The 21990-nt window shown below is 38.5% G+C and overlaps 2 protein-coding genes across 8 annotated transcripts in view; one reads left to right on the forward strand and one right to left on the reverse strand.

The window, feature by feature from the left end:
- Window positions 1–20367, forward strand: part of SLC35A1 (solute carrier family 35 member A1) — a 32730-nt gene extending 12363 nt beyond the window's left edge. For both annotated transcript variants that reach the window (XM_045771981.2, XM_087865313.1), the window contains exons 3-8: window positions 4001–4160; window positions 4337–4489; window positions 14424–14490; window positions 16500–16676; window positions 17119–17253; window positions 19477–20367. In XM_045771981.2, coding sequence (XP_045627937.1) covers window positions 4001–4160; window positions 4337–4489; window positions 14424–14490; window positions 16500–16676; window positions 17119–17253; window positions 19477–19604 — 820 coding nt within the window. In that variant the 3' untranslated portion in view covers window positions 19605–20367. The remainder of the gene's footprint in view (window positions 1–4000; window positions 4161–4336; window positions 4490–14423; window positions 14491–16499; window positions 16677–17118; window positions 17254–19476) is intronic.
- Window positions 20368–21646: 1279 nt separating this feature from the next.
- RARS2 (arginyl-tRNA synthetase 2, mitochondrial) overlaps window positions 21647–21990 on the reverse strand; it is a 57258-nt gene continuing 56914 nt past the window's right edge. For all 6 annotated transcript variants that reach the window (XM_045771978.2, XM_045771979.2, XM_087865312.1 and 3 more), the window contains one exon: window positions 21647–21892. In XM_045771978.2, the coding sequence (XP_045627934.1) occupies window positions 21806–21892 (87 nt within the window). In that variant the 3' untranslated portion in view covers window positions 21647–21805. The remainder of the gene's footprint in view (window positions 21893–21990) is intronic.

Consider the following 21990-nt stretch of genomic DNA (forward strand, 5'->3'; position numbering starts at 1 on the left):
AATACTGTTCTTCTAATAAAATCTTAACACTGGGTTTACATTTTTCACTGCCTCTTTGTACCCATGTTGTAATGGGTTTAGGGTCATAGGAAGGAAGTACAAGTCATGTACCTTGATGAGTATTTTTGTCCTCAAATAACCTCGTTATTGGTTACATCTAGTCCTCAAGTCTTTTATGTGAGTTACTCATATTTAACTTTGCAGATGATAAGAAATTTATAAACGAGATTTAACTTTAAGCTCATGAGTAACTTCTGTGTCCCATTTTGCACAGTGCCTTGGTAACTATCCGAGGAACTTATGCCTCCTAGTAGTTCCTGTCAGATCAGGAGCTGGAAGAATTAGGTCTACTTTTTGACCAAACATAGGTCAGAAAGAATTCATTTCAGCCGGTTGATAAGAAATTTTAGGTGGGGGGTGCAGTGGAATCTCTGCAATCAATGTGGAGTTTCAGAATTTCTTCGGGTAACAAAAGGTTGCACAGAGTCTGTAACAGTGATAAAAAAACAAATTGTTTAAATAAGACACTTAATGGGAGACTACATCTAAAAAAAATTTGTTATTGCTTTTTGATTATACATGCTTATCTAGCAATGTCATTTATAGAACTGAATTTAATACATATGTTTTTTTTTTTAAGATTTTATTTATTCACTTGTGAGAGAGTGAGAGACCACAAGCAGGGGGAGCTGCAGAGGAAGAGGGAGTAGCAGGCTCCCCGCTGAGCAGGGAGCCTGATGTGGGGCTTGATCCCAGGACCCTGAGATCATGACCTGAGCCAAAGGCAGTCACTTAATTGACTGAGCCACCCAGGCACCCCAGTATATTTGCTTTTAACAGAAGGTGCTTAGTAAAGGATTTGATTTCTAAGAAAACAACAGGGCAGGAAAATGGAAGAAAAAACCACCTTTGGTTTTTATGTGTTCCTTTTTATAGTATATTCAAGGCTGTAGTATATTTAGAATTGATTGTTTTAATAGTAGAACAGTAGAGGACTAGTAGTGTTTTCTGGAAGATATATTGTTATTTCTTTTAAACTTTAGCAAGTGAAGCTAAATACAGGCTTTAAGAGCTATAGTCTTAATACATGTGTTAAATTAAGCAGGATTTAATCTGATTAATACTGACATCATTTACTTCCTTTAAAACTTTGTGTGCTAAGATTCCCACATATTCTTTCTTATGCTTCCTAAATCTTTTTATTCTACTTTCTGATGTTTTTCTATTCTTCAGCTTTTGTTTTCTTTTATAAGTTATTTTCGCATTTTCTGTTTTTTGTAACTTAATTCAAAGTATCTTATTATAATTATATAATATTGCTGTAGTTTTAAGGGACTACAGTGAAACTTGAACTCTCCAGTAGTTAACATTCTGATATAGCTTGGCTTCTCTAATATCTGCATTAGAGAAGGAACCAGAAAAAAAAATACTAAAGCCTTCCTGGCAGTGAACAGTAGCTCCTGAGCATCCAACACAAAGAACGTAGCCCGGAGAGCCAAAGACCTGAAGGTCAGTCCTGATACACTGTATTTACTGGTTACTCAGATTGGCCAGTGATGCCTCATAGGCTCTTCTTTTTATGTGAAAGCTGAAAGTGCAATAGAAGAGATAAGGAGAAAAGTGTCAGGGAGAAAAGGGACCACAGCAATTTTGTTATTGGTGCAGGCATGGTGGTTATTAGGAATAGTAATGAGGGGCGCCTGGGTGGCTCAGTCGTTAAACATCTGCCTTCAGCTCCGGTCATAATCCCAGTGTCCTGGGATTGAGCCCCACATAGGGCTCCCTGCCTTGCTGGGAGCCTGCTTCTGCCTCTCCCACTCCCCCTGCTTGTGTTCCCTCTCTGGCTGTCTCTCTGTCAAATAAGTAAGTAAATAAAATCTTAAAAAAAAAAAAAAAAGGAATAGTAATGAGGTACTTACCTAGTCCATATTCCAACAGGGCAAAGCGAGTCTGTGATAAAAAGACCACCTCTTTTCTGGATAGGCAGTAATTCATTTGATACCATTAAAAGCTTAAAGTATCTCTAAGGGGTGGAGGTAAAATGGCATTGCCCAGAGCAAGGGATTAGGGAAGGGATAATAGCCACTCTGCTACAGCTTGGGGAATCCAGTGTAGGAGATCAGTGGACAAGGCAGTGCTATGTAGGAAATGGGTACAAACAGGTACCTCTTAGTAGTTCTTTAGGGAACCACTCTGCAGATACAGCAATATATGTATTTTAGAAGGCATTAAAAGTAACAGTACAGTGAAAGCAGTGTCCTGTATCTTATAGTCCGTAAGACTTAACATCTCTGCTATCTTGTGCTTCCTAGTAAGAAATAGGACATTAAAGAAAATGTTCAGGTATGTTTTCTAATATATCATCCTGTTACGATAGCTCTTTTGAGTTGTACTCCTGTGGGTCTTCCTTCTTATTTTAATTATGTTTCTCTTTAATTTTGTTCTTCAATTCTGTAATTGAGGGAAAACATTCTCTGAAAAAATGTGGTTTGAGGTGTTGAGGAAGTACATAGGCCATATTAGATTTGCATTAAAAATTTTAAAAAGACTGTGAAATGTTTAAAGGGCCAATTTTCAGATACCTGGAAAACTCCACTACCTAGAATTTCTCAGTAGTATTCTTTTTGGTATGCTTTCCTTCTTCTGGGTGGAGTTTGTAGACTCCTACCAGGTTGTGTGCATTCCTTTTCAGCATACACATTTACCACTGTGGTTAGAGCATGTTGAATTTGGCAACAGAGGAAGACCTGTAACTAAGAAGGATGTCTTTTGTTTCCATGACCTAGGCCAAATTTCCTGTCATATTTAAGTATTTTCTTGGGGGCTGAAGAGTTCTACAATGGGTAGGCACAGGTAATAAGTTTGACATTGTGGACTTTCTGCTCCCCTTCAGAACATGAGTAATTATTTTTGCAGTATTTAAATATGACAGAATTCAGTTAATGACTTTTGATTTTGTTAACCAAACATAGCAGAGGCTCACTGTGACTCATTAACTTTGAGTTGAAACAGATCTATTTCCCTACAGAAATATTATGGTCCTCTCTCTTAAGGATATTGTGAATTGCAGTTAGGACCCTTTTGATAAGGACCCTTTTTTTGCTGCTGATGCTTGTTATAAAACATTTTTTTTAATTTTCAGGAAATTTTCAGGACAGGAAATAAGCCAGATTAGCTAGTTCCTCCTGAGAAAAAATAAGAGTAGTTAAGAGCATGTATAATCAGTAAGCATCAAGTAGCAAACTTTATGTACAGTACAAGTAGAGTTTACTTTTGTTGGTATTAGTAAATTATTCCCTGCAAATTTATAGATATGTACTTCAGTTTTATGAGGATATGCTTTGATTTATTGTCTATTTCATAAGCACTGAACTAATTTACAAATATTGGCCTGAATTGCTGAGTCCCTATCTCAAATAACTTCCGTAACTACCAAACCTTTTTCCTTGTAATTTAAATCTGTAATTAAAAAAAAAGTCTTTAAAGATAGCTTTGCAACCTAATTAAAATAATAAGGGTGAACTTGATGTAATGGCCCTTAAAGTGGGAGGGAATAAATTTTTATGGGTAGTACCAGCAATTCTGGCTTCCTGTTATGTCATTATTTAATATGCTTAAAAACTTCTGGAGCTTTGACCAGAGGTTGATGATGGTAAACCTAATTGTCATATTTTCCCAAATCGAACTTTCATACAGTTGTTGGTATGTTTCTTTTAATCTAAAATTAGCTGAAAATTATAAAAACAAAATAAATTTGCTAAATTACATCAGTGGACCTAACATAATACAGCATTCTGTGTGTGAAGGAATCTTATCAAAAGGACACTGCTGGGGTTCCTGGCTGGCTCGGTTGGTAGAGCATGCAACTCTTGATCTCAGGGTTGTGAGTTTGAGCCCCATGTTGGGTGTAGAGATTATTTAAAAATAAAATCTTAAAAAAAAAAAAGATGCTCTTTAATTTTCTTTCTCACCTTTCTCTCTCACCCTTTTGTTTTCAAAGAGAAACTGGTAGTCCTGGTAGATTCAAGGCATCTTTAAGAGAAAATGTCTTGGGGAGCCCCAAGGAACTGATGAAGTTAAGTGTGCCATCATTAGTGTATGCTGTTCAGAACAATATGGCTTTCCTAGCTCTTAGCAATCTGGATGCAGCAGTATACCAGGTAAGTGGAGGTAAATGACAACGAAAAGTGTAGAACCTTAAAAAAACTAAGTTTTTATGGTGAAAAGATTTTTATTAACCCTTTATCACATTATATTTTTTCCCATAATTCTGTTAATATCAAATATTTGTGTCAGAGGCTGTTATGAGTTCATTAATTCATTGTTTTGTTTCTAGGTGACCTATCAATTGAAGATTCCCTGCACTGCTTTATGTACGGTTTTAATGTTAAACCGGACACTCAGCAAATTACAGTGGATTTCAGTTTTTATGCTGTGTGGTGGAGTCATACTTGTACAGTGGGAACCAGCCCAGGCTACAAAAGTCGTGGTAAGAAACAAAGATGCTCACCATAACCAAAATAGAAGACTTCTCTAAGTCTTATAATGCTTTAAACAGTCCCATTGATGAATGTAGCACGATTACATTTCTTTGACTGAAAATCATCTTTGCCCTACAGATAGGCTTTTTTTTTTTTTAAATCCCTTAGGATAATTAAAGATAATATAACTGACTGGTCTCCCCTTCCCCCTTGAGTTTTCTAGAGGGGAATATGCATAAAATATGTTAGAGATGGAAGCTACCTTAATGTAATCAACCCCCTTTGTTTCATGGAGGACAAAATTAAGTCCGAAGAAGTGAAGTAACCTGTCCAAAGTTACACACTTAATAGCTAAACTGTGACTAAAATTGTGCCTATTTCCACAGTATGTATGTTCAGAACTCACAGGCCTCTTTTAGACATCTTCTAAAGAACACTGAGCAATCTAATTTTCAACTTTTCCCTCAACTCATGGTTTTTTTGTTTTTAAAAACTTTTTGTACATACTCCCACTGTCAGTGATAGGGATTAAGGGGTAGTAGTGTTTTTACTGATTATCAATAGCTAAAATAGGGCCAAAAGTGCCTTCCTAATTTTCAGTTTAGAGTTAAATGTTAAGGACATACCTGATCTCTTTTTAAAATGTAAGACACTTTATAGATTATTTTCCCAAAGAGAATTAGGAAGTGGAACTCTAGTGAATGATCTTCTGGAGTTTCCCTCTACAACCAAATACTCTTTACCTTTTAGTAAATAAAAGACCATGGTTCTCCTGTAAGTATAAGGTGCCTGGGGATGTACAGAGAGCCCGTGAAAGTAGGAAGTCAGTTAATTTTCAGGTAGTTTCTCCTAAAACTAGGTGGAGGTTCCCCCCCCCCCAGGAAATGAGGTTTAGATGAATATATATTGTCTTCACATATTTAAACATGCTTATATTCTTAGTGGCATTTGAAGACAGTGACCAAATATTCGCTGCACATTTAATTTAGTTGTAGACACTCAGAAATAATTTATTGGGAAGTAAAGCAAACAGAAGTTAAATATGAACTTTTAAGTAACACTACACACCATTAGAAAAGATGCTGGGTCCACCTCATATACAGGTAATGTATGTGAAAAGCTCAGTAAGCTAAAGCAGAGTATAGGGCACCTTTCCTACTTTTGGGCCACTATAGAAAGTTCTTTCATATTTTAAGCCAAGTGCAGCTTCTTGTAACTGCCTCTTGTTGTTTTTTGTTCTTGTCAGAATAATTCAAATCCCTACTAACTCCACATGATGATCCTTTGAATGTTTGAGGACAGTGTCGCACCACCACCATCCAAGTCTTTCTTTCCTCCCCATCAAGACAGCACTGTTTGTTCCTTCCTCCCTCCCGTTTATTTATTTGAGAGAGAAAGCACGAGTAGGGGCAGAGGGAGAAGCAGACTCCCCAATGAGCAGGGAGTCTGACGCTCGACTGACTGAGCCACCCAGGCGCCTGTTTTTTTCTTTAATATAGTTCCTAAAGATTTCTTGATTCCTGGATTGCCCCAATACTGCTGTATATTTCTCTTCTAGATGCATTCATTGATTATTCCTCAGTAGTCTTAAAACTTCCCACTGTCTCTAGATGTTGACTGAGCAGCGTGAGGTATAACTTGTGAATTACCTCCTTTGTTCTGAATACTAGAGACTTGTTAAATTAGCCTGTAAGTTTTGGGGGGAGGATAGCCATTCTATAACTGATTATACACAAAGTTGTTTCACATACATAGAATTTATATCGCTAACGTGTTATGTGCAGTGGGCTTCTACTAAACCAAAATGCAGTATATTTTTTAAGTGTATCTTGTTAGCTTTGGTTCATTGTTCAGGCCTTTGAGGTCTTTCCAGACCTTATTATCCATTATTAGGTTTTTGGGTATTATGTGTTCTACAGATTTGACACGTATGTCTTTGGGTCTTCACTGAAAATTTAGGACAGGACGAGAGTTCTGTGGCTATACTTCTTTTTTTATTTTATTTTATTTTTTTTTTTTTATAATGATTTTTTATTATATTATGTTAGTCACCATACAGTACATCCCCGGTTTCCAGTGTAAGGCTCGATGATTCATTAGTTGTGTATAACACCCAGTGCACCATGCAATACGTGCCCTCCTTACTACCCATCACCAGTCTATCCCATTCCCCCACCCCCCTCCCCTCTGAAGTCCTCAGTTTGTTTCTCATAGTCCATAGTCTCTCATGTTTCATTCCCCCTTCTGATTACCCCCCCTTTCTTTATCCCTTTCTTCCCCTACCAATCATCCTAGTTCTTATGTTCCATAGATGAGAGAAATCATATGATAACTGTCTTTCTCTGCTTGACTTATTTCACTTAGCATTATCTCCTCCAGTGCCGTCCATGTTGCAGCAAATGTTGAGAACTCGTTCTTTCTGATAGCTGAGTAATATTCCATTGTATATATGGACTACAACTTCTTAATCCAGTCATCTGTTGAAGGGCATCTCGGCTCCTTCCACGATTTAGCTATTGTGGACATTGCTGCTATGAACATTGGGGTGCATATGCCCCTTCTCTTTACTACGTCTGTATCTTTGGGGTACACCCAGTAGTGCAATGGCTGGATCATAGGGTAGCTCAATTTTTAACCTTTTAAGGGACCTCCACACTGTTTTCCAGAGTGGCTGTACCAACTTTCATTCCCACCAACAACGTAGGAGGGATCCCCTTTCTCCACATCCTCTCCAACAATTGTTGTTTCTTGCCTTGTCTATTTTTGCCATTCTAACTGGGTGGTTTTGATTTGAATTTCCCTGATGGCTGATGATTTTGAACATTTTTTCATGTGTCTGTTAGCCATTTGTATGTCTTCATTGGAAAAGTGTCTGTTCATATCTTCTGCCCATTTTTTGATTTATTTGTTTCTCGTGTATTGAGTTTGAGAAGTTCTTTGTAGATCTTGGATACCAGTCCTTTATCTGTAGTGTCATTTGCAAATATCTTCTCCCATTCCGTGGGCTGCCTCTTAGTTTTTCTGACTGTCTCCTTGGCTGTGCAGAAACTTTTAATCTTGATGAAGTCCCATAAATTCATTTTATCTTTTGTTTCTCTTGCCTTTGGGGATGTGTCATGAAAAAGGTTGCTTTGGCCGATGTCGTAGAGGTTGCTGCCTATGTTCTCCTCTAGAATTTTGATGGATTCCTGTCTCACATCGAGGTCTTTCATCCATTTGGAGTTTATTTTTGTGTATGGTGTGAGGTAGTGGTCAAGTTTCATTCTTTTGCATGTAGCTGTCCAATTTTCGAAGCACCATTTATTGAAGAGACTGTCTTTTTCCCACCGGATGTTTTTTCCTGCTTTATCAAATATTAGTTGCCCAAAGAGCCAAGGGTCCATTTCTGGGCTCTCTATTCTGTTCCATTGGTCTATGTGTCTGTTTTTGTGCCAGTACCATGCTGTCTTTGTGATCACAGCTTTGTAGTACAGCTTGAAATCCGGCATTGTGATGCCCCCCAGCTTTGTTTTTCCTTTTCAACAGTTCCTTGGAGATTCGGGACCTTTTCTGTTTCCATACAAATTTAAGGACTGTTTGTTCCAGTTCTTTGAAAAATGTCCTCGGTATTTTGATCGGGATAGCATTGAAAGTGTAGATTGCTCTGGGTAGCATGGACATTTTAACTATGTTAATTCTTCCGATCCATGAGCTTGGAATATCTTTCCATCTTTTTATGTCTTCCTCAATGTCTTTCAAGAGTGATTTATAGTTTCTAGAATATAGGTCTTTTATGAGAGTCTCTGGTTAAGTTAATTCCAAGGTAACGTATGGTTTTTGGTGCTATTGTAATTGGGATGGATTCCCTAATTTCTCTTTCTTCAGTCTCTTTATTCGTGTACAGAAATGCAACTGATTTCTGAGCATTGATTTTGTATCCCGCCACGTTACTGAATTGCTCTATACCTTCTAATAGTTTTGGAGTGGCCTCTTTTGGGTTTTCCATATAGAGTATCATGTCATCTGCGAAGAGAGACATTTTGACTTCTTCTTTGCCGATTTGAATACCTTTGATCCCTTTTTGTCGTCTGATTGCTGTTGCAAGGACTTCTAGTACTATGTTGAATAATAGTGGCGAGAGTGGGCATCCTTGTCGAGTTCCTGATCTTAAGGGAAAGGCTTCCAGCTTTTCCCCATTGAGAATAATATTTGCAGTAGGCTTTTCATAGATGGCTTTTATGAGATTGAGAAATGTACCTTCTATTCCTACACTCTGAAGGGTTTTAATCAGGAAAGGATGCTGTATTTTGTCAAATGCTTTTTCGGCATCGATTGAGAGGATCATATGGTTCTTGAGTCTTTTCTTGTTGATATGATGTATCACGCTGATTGATTTGCGAATATTGAACCACGCTTGCATCCCAGGTATGAATCCCACTTGATCTTGATGGATAATCCTTTTAATGAACTGTTGGATTCTATTAGCAAGTTATCTTGTTGAGGATTTTGGCGTCCATATTCATTAGGGAAATCGGTCTGTAATTCTCCTTTTTGAGGGGGTCTTTGCCTGGTTTGGGGATCAAGGTAATATTGGCCTCATAGAATGAGTTTGGTAGCTTTCCTTCTGTTTCTATTTTTTGAAATAGCTTTAGGAGAATAGGTATTATTTCTTCTTTGAATGTTTGGTAGAATTCCCCAGGAAAACCGTCCGGGCCTGGAGTTTTGTTATTTGGAAGGTTGTTTATCACTGACTCAATTTCTTCATAATTAATTGGCCTGTTTAAGAAATCAATTTCTTCCTGTTTCAATCTTGGTAGGTTATAGGTTTCCAGGAAGGATTCCATCTCTTCCAGATTGCTTTGTTTATTGGCATATAGCTGTTGATAAAAATTTCTAATAATCCTTCCAATTTCAATGGTGTTCGTCGTGACCTCCCCTTTTTCATTCATAATTTTAATAATCTGGGTCCTTTCTCTTTTCTTTTGGATAAGTGTTGCCAGTGGTCTGTCAATTTTATTGATTCTCTCAACAAACCAGCTTCTAGTCCTGTTGATCTGCTCTACTGTACTTCTGGTTTCTGCTTGATTGATTTCAGCTCTAATTTTGGTCAACTGCTTCCTCGTGCGTGGATTAGGCCTGTCCCTCTGTTGCTGTTCCAGCTTCTTGAGGTGAGAATATAAAAACTGCATTTTAGATTTTTCTATTCTTTTGAGTGAGGCTTGGATGGCTATGTATTTCCCCCTTAGGACTGCCTTTGCAGTATCCCATAGGTTTTGGACTGTTGTATTTTCATTCTCATTGGTCTCCATAAATAGTGTAATTTGATTTTTGATTTCCTGGTTTATCGAGTCATTCCTGAGCAGGATGGTTCTTAGTCTCCAAGTGTTTGAGTTTCTTCCAAATTTTTCCTTGTGGTTGAGTTCCAGTTTCAGAGCGTTGTGGTCTGAGAATATGCAGGGGATAATTTCAGTCTTTTGGTATCGGCTGAGACCTGTTTTGTGTCCCAGAACATGGTCTATTCTTGAAAATGTTCCATGGGCATTAGAATAGAATGAGTATTCTTTGGTTCTGGGGTGTAGTGTTCTATATATATCTATGAGGTCCAACTCATCGAGTATGGCATTCAAAGCCTTTGATTCTTTGCTTAGTTTTTGCCAGGGTGTTCTGTCTATTTCTGAGAGTGGAGTGTTGAGGTCCCCTACTGTTAATGTATTTTTATTTATATGTCTCTTTATTCTGGTTAAGAGTTGGCTTGTGTATCTTGCTGCTCCCCTGTTGGGGGCATATATATTTATAATTGTCATATCCACTTGTTGAATACTTCCTTTAAGAATAATATAGTGCCCTTCTGCATCTCTAACTATAGTCTGTAGTTTAAAATCCAGTTTATCTGATATGAGAATTGCTACCCCAGCTTTCTTTTGAGGTCCATTTGCGTGAAAGATGGTACTCCATCCCCTTACTCTCAGTCTGAATGCATCTTTGGGTTCGAAATGAGTCTCTTGTAGACAGCAAATGGATGGGTCATTTATTTTTATCCAATCTGCAACCCTGTGGCGCTTTATGGGAGAATTTAAGCCATTCACATTAAGACTGAGTACTGAGAGATACGATTTTAATGATGCCATGTTGCCAGTAAAGTCTTTGTTTGTACTGGCTGTGACTTTCTGTTCTGTATCACTCTTGGGGCCTTTTTACTTTTATAGAACCCCCCGTAATATCTCCTGTAGGGCTGGTTTTGTGGTTACGAAATTGGTTAGTGACTGGCGATTCTGAAATGTCTTTATTTCTCCATCAATTCTGAATGACAGCCTTGCTGGATAAAGGATCCTTGGCTGCATGTTTTTCTCTGAAAGAGCTTTAAATATGCTCCCCCAACCCTTTCTCTCATTCCAGGTCTGTGTAGACAGGTCTGACGTAATTCTGATACCTTTGCCTTGGTACGTGAGAAATTTCTTTGCCCTGGCCGCTTTCAATACTGTATCCTTGGATCTAATATTTGCGAAATGCACTATGACGTGACGTGGCGTAGGTTTGTCGTGGTTGAGCTTGGGAGGGGTCCTCTCTGCCTCTTGGACACGAATGTTTGTTTCCCTCACTAGATTAGGTAAGTTTTCAGCTACAATTTGTTCAAATATCTCTTCTAGACCTCTGTTTTTCTCCACCCCCTCGGGGATGCTGATGATTCTAACATTGGATCGTTTCATTGAGTCAGTAATCTCCTGTAACCTACATTCGTGGGCGTGGATTTTTTTAAGACCATCTTCTATTTTCATTTTTTCCTCTATTAACCCATCCTCCAATTCACTAACCCGTTCCTCTGCTTCTGTGACCCTGGCCGTCAGAGCCTCTAGTTTTGCCTGCATTTGGCTCATAGAATTTTTAATTTCTGTCAGATTCACTCTCATTTCTGTCCTTAGGGATTCTATATTCTCAGTAACCTTTTTGTTAATACTTTTTTCAATTCTACTCATCATTTTGAGCATCGTTACTCTGAATTCCATTTCTGATAATTTGGTTACATCCATATCCATTATTTCTGTGGCAGAGGCCACAGGCTCACTGTCTTTTCTTTGCTGGGAGGGGGGGGCCTTCTCCTTCTTGTCATTCTGATGAGGAGAGGTTGCGGGGTTGTCCAGAGCCCAAATTATTGACTGGGTCCCAGGCCGTGCCCCTTGTTTTATAGGGATCTTAGGGATGTGGGCTTCTTTTTTAAAGATTTTATTTATTTATTTATCTGAGAGAGACAGACAGCAAGAACGGAACAGAAGCAGGGGAGTGGGAGAGGAAGAAGCAGGCTCCCAGCGGAGGAGCCCGATGAGGGACTCCTTTCCGGAACGCAGGGATCACACCCTAAGCCGAAGACAGGCGCTCAATGACTGCGCCACCCAGGCGCCCGGGTTGTGGGCTTCTTGATTTTTCAGCCTGCCTTCTATGTTCTGGGGGAGGGGCCTGCCGCGCAGATACTCAGGCAACCCTGTTTGGGTAGAGTCTCCGTGTCCCCTGTGAGGGGGGATGGGGATGGGCACTCTCTGAGCCGGTATTTCCAGGCTTTTGTTCTCTGGCGGCTTTCCCTGGCGGTTTGCTGTGCCTCTTCTGAGAGTCAGAGCAGCAGAGGCCGAATTTCAGCCTCTGTCACAGAACAGAGGGATTGCGGCCCGTTCTCTACTAATGTTCTGGCCACTTTAACTCCGTTTCTGTTGGTGCTGCTCAACCCTGCAGCGTCCCGGGATGTGCGCCCCACACCCGGCGTCCCAGCCCTCACTTCCAGGGCCGGCGCCTCTCTGTCCTTTGTGTTTCTAATGCCGCCAGCCACCGCCGCCCCCGCGCGCTCCCGGGTGTCCCGGTCTCAGTCTATGCCCGGTGAGCACACCGGGATTCCGGAGTTCCGTGAGAAGCCTGGTGGCGCGTGCTCCCAGCTGTTTTGCAGGTGCCGACCGCGAGTCCGCCCGCTCCCCCGTGCAGGTGGCCCGCCAGCCGCCCCGCGCGTGCTCCGGGATCTCCCGGTCTCAGTCTGGATCCAGTGAGCGCACCGGGATTCCGGTGTTCCGCGAGATGCCTGGTGGCGCGCGCACCCGGCTCACGGTCTCAGTCCGCTCTCTCCCGGATGCCGTCCATGAGTCCGCCCGCTCTCACGTGCAGGTGCCTACTGCTTTCCGGCACCCGAACGCGGCGGCTCCCTCCCCCTTCCATTTATCTTCCGATATCTGTGCACGGTTTCAGGGCTCCCCCTCTTCGTACCTCAATACTCAGCGCTGGAGATGTTCATTTGTAGAGATCCAGATGTATCTTCCTGCGTCTCAGGCTGATTCCGTGGTTATTTAGGCTGGTCTGGTACCTATCAAGCTCGACTCAGGGGACCGGCTGAAAAGGGGGTCCCCTACTCCTCCGCCATCTTAACTCTCCCCCTGTGGCTATACTTCTAAATCTCTCTTTAGCTGGACTTTTTCCCCTCTTGCTTACTAAACCTTCTCTCTCATAGTTTTTATGGATCTGCCAGGAATTTGAGGGTGTCTTAGTTAGGCTGTTCTGGCTTGAGGCCCCTTAAAGGTTGCCATCAAGATATTGGCTAGGGCTGCAGTCAGCTGAGACCTGAGTGGGCCTGGTGGATGTTTCTAAGGGAGCTCATTCATATGCCTGGTAAGCTGGTATTGGTTGTTGGGTCTAGCTTGATTTTATTCCATTAGCACTTTGCTGTATGAGAATTCACTTAGCTATGATAGAATTGTACTGCTATTCTCACTACATTTGTCTTGTTCACAAAAATACTATGCAAACCTTCAAATTTCTTGCAAAACAGTGTCTTTATGGAATTCCCCTCATCACTTAATGCTAACCAGGAATCCCTTCAGAAGGAAATTTGGTTTGTCTCATTCTTAGGGAAGCCATACTGTGTTCCAGTGATGACCATTACATTTTTGTTGATTTATCTTTTTAGAGAGTGCGTGCGCATGCGGTGGGGTGCAGAGAGACAGAGAGAGAGAGAATCTTAAGTAGGCTCCATGCCCAGTGTGAAGCCAGACGCGGGGCTCGATCTCACCACCCTGAGATCATGATCTGAGCCGAAATCAAGAGCTTAACTGACTGAGCCACCCAAGCGCCCCCATTAAACTTTTTAAGTTAAGTCATCTGTTCTAGCATTTTGCTAGTAATCAATAGTAGCAATAACAGCTGCAGTCACCTACACCAGGCTTTCTCATTTAACAATAAGCAATACTTTTATTTTGAAATGTGTCTCAACTCTTTAGTTTCACTGTTACCATTGAGATAGTATTTATCTCTGAGGAAAGACTGATGAAAACTCCTTGATTAGTTTAGGGAAGAAAGAGGAGATAAAGTTGAAACAATAGGGCACATATACATGCATCTTCTAGCACAGAATTATGATTATATACACCTGTCACTCTCTCCTATCCATGAACTACTTAAGAACCAGAGTTGTGTATCACCTTCATTTTTATTCATTTAGTATATAAGAAATATGTCTAGTACATAGCAAGTAAGGTATTAATATTTGGTAAAAATTCAGTAAAGTAGGAAAGCTTAAAAGTCATTGTATCGTCTTACAGGTGTTAGGGAATAAATGAGTTAAACTCTTAACATTTCCATTATTGATGCTATCAGGGCCCTGAGTTAGGGTGGTGGCAGAAGTTAAAATTAAGAGGCAGGCTGACAACGTAAAATACTGTGCTAGGGTACCCACTGTTAGGAAATAGGCACACATGTTCTGGTAAGCATTCACTATGGCTGCAATTTGAGGGATACATTTTGTAACTTAAATGCTTTGGTTAATCTCTGGGATGGCCTCTTGTTTGTTTCTATCTTATTCTATAGGATAGCTGTGTCTGATGTGGCCGTCCTTTCCAGAGAACCATAACACAGATTTTTGTAGTCCTTTGTTTGCTCTCTTGGATGAATTCTATTTGTGAGTCACTAGTAACTTTCAAAGCATTATTATTGCAGGTGGAACAGAATCCCTGGTTAGGGTTTGGCGCTGTTGCTATTGCTGTATTGTGCTCAGGATTTGCAGGTAAATCAAACACATCATTTTATTCTTTAAAATTTTTAAAAAATATTAAACTCTAAATAGGGATCTAGTTTATCTTATTTCATTTTAACAGTTTTATTCCCAGTAAGGTTTATTTTCCTATAGTTTTGTGTCAGCTGTATTTTCAGTAAATGGATGGATGGCATTGTTTAATTCAGTTCAGACCTCAGTCCTTATTCATACTTGCGGTTATGTAAGAACATACATCATGCTTACCATCCTCAGTCCACCTAAGAACCCAAAGTAAATGAAGACTTCCGAAAATGGAGGAAGTTAGCAGTTAGAAAGCCTGAGTACCTCTTTCCATTTTTCTGGAAGTGACACTACCTTCAGGGGAGATTCTGATGCTTTAGGGTGTAAGTTACCAGCTCATTATCTGTTTTTCCCTGTTAACCTCAAGTTCTTCCTCTGCTTTAACAGATTAGGAATTATGGAGTAGGGAGAAAAGGGGGGTGGGGTGGAGAGCACCTCAGAAAAGTTAACACATAGAAGTAACAGCCAAAAAGGGAGGGATGAGAATCAAAGTCACTAACATCAAATAAACATGGAAGTCTAGAGTTGTATGTGTGAGACAAGGTATGAATGTTAAGTGCAACATGTGTTTTAGAAATAGTTCCAACAGAGAAGAACCTGAAAGTTCTTTTTAATAAAAGTGTATTAGTTATAGCTATGTTTGTTATCTTCGTGTTATTTCAAGAGTTAGGATTCTTCTTCCTTTTGACTAGGAAAGGAGGCTGATATAATATGGAAGTGAATTATTGCTTGTAAAAAAAAATGTTTGATAAGGGGAAAATCTAAACTTGGGAATATACTTAATGATAGCATCATGCTAAATTTTTATTCTAGGAACCAGCAAATTAGAAACAAGAACTGAGTTACCCAAAAAATATGCTACTAGACTTTTAGCACCATTTTGAATAATTAAGTGTTTATGTCCAGCATTCTATTTAGTTCAACCTCTCAGTACACAATTTAGGAAATGGTGGGTGGTTTAATATCCCTTTATGCTTGGAGTAACTGAGCACCTAATAGTTGAGTGGTTTTCCCAGGAAGAATATTAAAAAATGGGAATAGGAAGAGCCATTACGTTTGTTCCCATTCTCTTTTTCTAACACACACTCACCAAGAACAATCTTGTTTTTCATTAGAATTTTTAGTTGATTAGTATTTGAATGGCAGTTTCTAAATCTGTAATTAACTTGGTGTTTATAATGAAAATCTCTGATATCCTTGTATACATGTATTCATTTTAAGTATAAATCTTAAAGCAGTGCTATGTGATTTTGGGTGTATGTGGTGAGGAGTCATTTGCTCTTTTGGAGTATCCGAAAGAGACTATGGGCCCTCAACCCCAAGAAAATGTATGTATACCCCAAATGTATTACTTAGTGAGGGAGTTAACTTATGGTCCTTCTGACATCATGTATGAACTTGGCTTGTGGAACTCTAAAGGAAAATGACTTCACTCAGCAAGTTCTGTTTAAATTTTATTTTGGTTGTGTTATTCTGAAAAAATCCCAAGTGGTGATTATATAGGTTATTTTGCAGAGCTGGGAGTTTTCATTACTAGGCAGATATTACAGGGATATGATTAAGGTAATTGACTCTAATAGTATAGTTTTCCAGCTGACCAAAGGAACTCTATTATTGGCATTAACAGAGCGCTTCTGTGATCTATCTTACTGCTACAATAAAGGCAGAAACTGTTCTTAAAAATAATTTACGAGTCTCCTGTTAAATGTGGGTTGGAAAGTTCCCTCTTTGTTATTAATTTTATATGCTCTATAAAAATACATGTTGATAATGTTTTATGTGCTACGTGTCACAACCAAAAAATAAATGTGCATTTGATGTAAAATGTGTTTGTTCCCTGAATCACATACTTTATATTATCCTACCTGTTACTATTCTGTTAGCGTTCTAAATGAAAGGCATTTTAAATTAATTTTTAATAGTATCTTTCATATTTGCGTATCTAATTTTTTTTCCAGGAGTATATTTTGAAAAAGTTTTAAAGAGTTCAGACACTTCCCTTTGGGTGAGAAACATTCAGATGTATCTATCAGGGATTGTTGTGACATTAGTTGGCGTCTACTTGTCAGATGGACCTGAAGTTAATGAAAAAGGATTTTTCTATGGTTACACATATCATGTCTGGTTTGTCATTTGTAAGTATCCAGGAATTAAAAGTTCTGGATAGTCTTTTAAAAAAAAGTTGTCTGTTTTAAGCCTTTATAGCATTTTGAAATTGTTCCTTTGATACTGTGAACACCAGTTTGAAAATGTAATTTTGGTTTTATTGATGACTTTTGTGGCATAGCTATCCCAAAGCAATTTTGCCTTTCACAATCAAAAGTATTTAATGTGTTAGCAATAAATGTGTACAATTTAGTAGTAGACCACATAGCTCTCTGGGCATGTGAAAAACAATGTTGTTTTGTAGGAACTATTATTCGATTTTAGTACAAACTCTCTCAGATGGCTACTTGTAAGGAAAATAGTATTTTCCTAGGTAAATTAGTATGGCATCTCTGGGGGTGAAAATTGCTTTACCATCATAGAATGTTTCATTGTTTGAGTGTTAAGATTTTATTTCTTTGTATATACAAGTTCTTGCAAGTGTTGGAGGCCTGTACACTTCTGTTGTGGTCAAGTACACAGACAACATCATGAAGGGCTTTTCTGCGGCAGCCGCCATTGTCCTTTCTACCATTGCTTCAGTGATGCTGTTTGGGTTACAGATAAGTATGTCTTCGTTTGTATTTTTAAGTTTTTAACATAGAAGAGCTTCCCACTTGATTCATTTAATCTGTTCTTAAATATGGCAGCTGGTCCTAGTGTTTACCAAAATTCCTTGTTTCGTTAGTTTATAGTTGTATGGGATGTGGTTCAGCAGTACTGACGTGGTCGCAGTGGTCCTAGAGCTCTATGCTGGGGGTGCTGGTTCTACTGAAGTGAGAGGGCTACTGATAAGCTCTTTTGTAGTCAGGACCTCCCCATCCCCCAGGTTTGAGATACAAGACAACTGAGTAGTTCTTGCTTCTGGGTGAATATAGTGTGGTTAGGTATGCAGGGAAATGAATACAAGGACTTTATTTTAATTACATTGCTAAAAGGAATCATTCCCTAAACAAGGCTTTCTATGAGGAAAGAACAGAAAATTCCTAACTTTTGGGCTTTGGTTTTGAAGCAAAATCCAAATCTAAATTAAAGATATCTTTGTTTCATTTAATATGTAATTAATACAAATTTCATTACCATAGCTGGCATTCTGGCACCCTCACTATGCTAGTCCTTCTAATATATATTCCCTTAGCCCGCACGTAGCATTAAGTTGGCTTCTGAGGGGCGCCTGAGTGGTGCAGTCGTTAAGCGTCTGCCCTCGGCTCAGGGCGTGATCCCGGCGTTCTGGGATCGAGTCCCACATCGGGCTCCTCCGCTGGGAGCCTGCTTCTTCCTCTCCCACTCTCCCTGCTTGTGTTCCCTCTCTCGCTGGCTGTCTCTATCTCTGTCAAATAAATAAATAAAATCTTTAAAAAAAAAAAAAAAAAAGTTGGCTTCTGAATTATTTGAGCAGTGATGTCGACTTAACATTTCATGCTGCCCTAACAGTCATTTTCTTTACTGATCAGTTATACCTCAGTCTGTTAAATAATGACATTAAGTAAGAGACCTGACCTATATTTATGTTTGATTTTAAAACTGACTCTGGTTATAAATACAAATAGAAGAATGCCAAGCCTGTAATCTTAAAAAACCATTTTATAGTATGGTTTAAGTCCTGCATGTACCATTTATTAGTGGTGCAGCCTTGGGGAAATTACTTAACCTGTGTCTTAGTTTCTTCATCTGCAAAATGGGACTAACAGTATCACCCATCTGCTAGGGTTGATTCAGGTGAATGCTCAGAATAGTGCCTAGCACACAGGAAGTCTTCTGTATGAGGCCAACCACTTACCATTTCAGTATCAGTATTTATAGGTCCTCTCTTAGATGTATTTCTTACCTGAATTGAGTGAACTTTTAATTGTAGTTCTGATCCTTCCTTAGCTCAACAAATCCTTATGCCTTTGCTCCTAAGGAATACTTGGGAGCAGTAAAAAATACTTTTGGTCAGTGTCCTTACTGATGGTCAAAGAAATTAATTAGAACATCTTAGCAGTCTTCTAGTTTTCTATTTAGATTTAATTTACTCCCCTTTTTTGAAGGCAAACCTAGTCTTCTCTAGTTAGGAGTGAACTAAAAATCACAGCTTGATGTCATTTCTGAGTGCTTTTTTTTTTTTTTTTTAATAAAGCTAATGAGATTGTGATGTACTCTATATAGAATACAGTTCAGTTTTGAACAGAATATACAGTTTTGACACTGATTTTGACGTAAGTGTTTATGTATAAAATACCTACTTGTCAAGTTTGGACAAGCTGTAATTTCTTATGTCCTGATTTTCAGGATTAAGATTTACCAAAAAAAAAAAAAAAAAGCTAACAGAAAATGGAACTGTACTCAGTAAATCACCACCTTATCTCTTATTCAGAAATCTTCACTAGTTTGAGTCATTGGTCATCTAACTTGGAATTCTGCTCAACTACCTTTTACTGTAAACTTCTACAGGTTTTAGTACCTTGGAAAAGCCACGTTCCACTGCTTTTCTTTAAATTAGCATATAGGGAAGTTGGTATGATCTTCAGCAGTGGTCCAGGACAGGCATACTTGTGTTCTTGAAAAGCACATAGTCAGTCCCTTGATTGTACCTTTTTGGCGGGGGGCTGGGGGTTGAGGGATGGGGAGCTAGAATTGATTATCTTTCTAAACCTTACCATCATAAAAATAGAACGCTTAGATTTATTTTCCATATTATCTAATGGTATAAACCTAAAATTGAAAGATTTCAGAATTTAAAATTGATTACTGTTATACAGTTATAAGGACACAAATACATATTAAGCTATTTTATTTTCTTCTTTTCAGCACTCACCTTTGCTCTGGGCACTCTTCTTGTATGTGTTTCTATATATCTCTATGGATTACCCAGACAAGACACTACATCCATCCAACAAGGAGAAACAGCTTCTAAAGAGAGAGTCGGTGGCGTGTGATTTCAGCCTCAAAAGAGATTCCTACCAAGACTAAACTATTTGCATTAAACTAGAGCCTTAAGTCAATCCCAGAAGGTAGCTTAAACAAAAAACAGTATGTTAACTGTGTCATAAGAATTAAGAAAACTGAGTGAATTGCTACAAAGATTTAATGTGACCTGTTTTGGGTCAACCTGTTTTGCTTTAGAATGAAAGAATTTTATTATTGTACATATAATGTATATAAAAAGTATGGAGAGGTATGGTGTTAAAAAAAAATCATGTGAGGATACAATATTTAAGTAACAAGGTTTGGGACAAGGTTAAGGGTTAAAGTGCCAAAGCCATTTCTGTATGAACTGTTTTCTTGTTCAGGTACCAGGGGAGAAGGACAACCCCTCCTTGTTCTCCAATTCATGTACAGTATTTCATCCCAGCAGCAGTAAAGACCTAGCTCTTTTCTTACAAAGGAGAGGGAAAACCAAGATCGGCTAGTTCAGAAACAAACTGAATGTGTAACTTCTCAAACTGAATCTATTTCACAATGCAGACAATGACTTCTGGGTGGTGAACGAGTACTCCCGTAAGTGCTGTATTTGTGCCAGTCATTGTCTGGATTCATGTGTCTTTGCAGTTAGATGATCTACTTTTCTTCAAAAAATATTTCTAATGTCAGTTTTGTACTTTTTTTTATAAAGTATGTTTAAAACTATTGGGCTGTCAATAATTTGTGAAATTTCAGTGTTTTTAAAAAATTTTCTATAATGTTAATGGGAAAATTCAGCAATAAACTTTATTTATATGAAACCTATGATCATTTTGGTATTGTGATTATAACCATTAAGATAATGCAAAACGTAAAAAAACCCCAAAACATTAAATTTTCCATTTTTTCTATGTTGGAATTTTAGGGTTCTTTGGTTGCATATAAAACAACTCTTGGCTAGCCTTCAGCAAAAACAAGAGTTTATAAGGACTACAGTCAAGGCAGTGGGGCTCTAGGTTGTAGGAGATAATGTACAGTCTTTTCAGGGAGCTGCTTTTGGAAAGACTGGGCTCTGTCACTGTCCCTGTGTCATTTCACTCAAGATTCAAATACCGAGGCAGCTACCACAGATCTGGGAAGGGAAACATTTCTCCAAACAAGTGGAGAAGGCTACAGGACATGAAAAACATGTCCCAACTGTACATTTTTATTCCATGGCTGGTTTGTGCTAAGGAAATAATAACAAGACTTTAAATAAAAATTAGTAATCTGGAAGCTAATGTATTTAAAATTGAGACTGCATGGATGAGTCTTTTCTAGGACTAAGAAGGTGTACCATACTTGCCAATATACAACTATGTTCATTCAACTAGAGAAGCTTTGGTTTATGCTAATATGCTTCTCTATTTGTAAAAGTAGATTGTCACCAATATTCAGAAGACTTCCAGTAACAACATTTAGAATAAATGATAGCAGTCTGAATGGAAATAACTGGCAGATGAGGATAGCCGTACTGACTGAACAGACTGCATCCTACTTACGTTACCTGAACAAATCAAATCACACAAAATATCCTTGACCAATATAGAGGTACATGAAAGAAATAGTTTAAGAAACTCCATTTCAAATTATGCTTTAAGGGACTAATTTTTATAAAAAAGTTCCCAGTAAAATATGTATACAAGTAACTCCTTGTTACTCAGATCTGTTCAGTCCCTAGCTCATGCAGAAGAGTTACCTGTACAGACCAACGACAGACAAGCATGAGATCTGCTCTCTGGGAGTGGCTGTCAGCTGTATAGGTAAAAAGGCTTAATTCTGGTCTCCCCAAATTGATTCAGAACTAGCCAGTATTATAAGAAAATTGAAATTGCTTTTATCAGTTTTATCTGAGGCAAACATGAGATAATCTCTGTTATAAGAACAGTTTCTGGAAGAATGATGCTGTGAAAACCTCAAGCTGGAGCTTACAGTCTAATCTTTTATCCCCCTTAGGACCGTAGTGAATTTTAGAAGATTTGAGTTAGTTTTATAAAACTCTATTTAGTACTTACTGACCAGGAAGGAACTCAAATGATTTTTTTTTTTAGATAAAGATTTAATAAGTTGATAAATCACTTAGGCTTACCAAAATATTGATTCTGATACAGAATAACAGTTTAAATTCTAAACAAGGCATATGAGAATAGATTAACTAGAATTCACTCAGTATTTAGAAAGCTATTTTAATTAGAAATTACATCCTACATACAGGTGTTATTCCAAGAAGTTTCATTCCATTGGCTAGGACAGAACGCACAGCTCTGAAAAGATGAAGTCTGGCCTATGAAATAAAACAAAGAATGATTAAATGTTCAATTCAACAACAGGCTAACTATAAGTGAATAAAGAACATTTTTAAAAGTAATTCTTTCTTCCAAT

The sequence above is a fragment of the Ursus americanus genome, chromosome 11 (assembly GCF_024610735.1).
Source record: "Ursus americanus isolate L20-20 chromosome 11, mUrsAme1.1.p, whole genome shotgun sequence".
In the NCBI taxonomy this organism is placed as follows: domain Eukaryota; kingdom Metazoa; phylum Chordata; class Mammalia; order Carnivora; family Ursidae; genus Ursus; species Ursus americanus.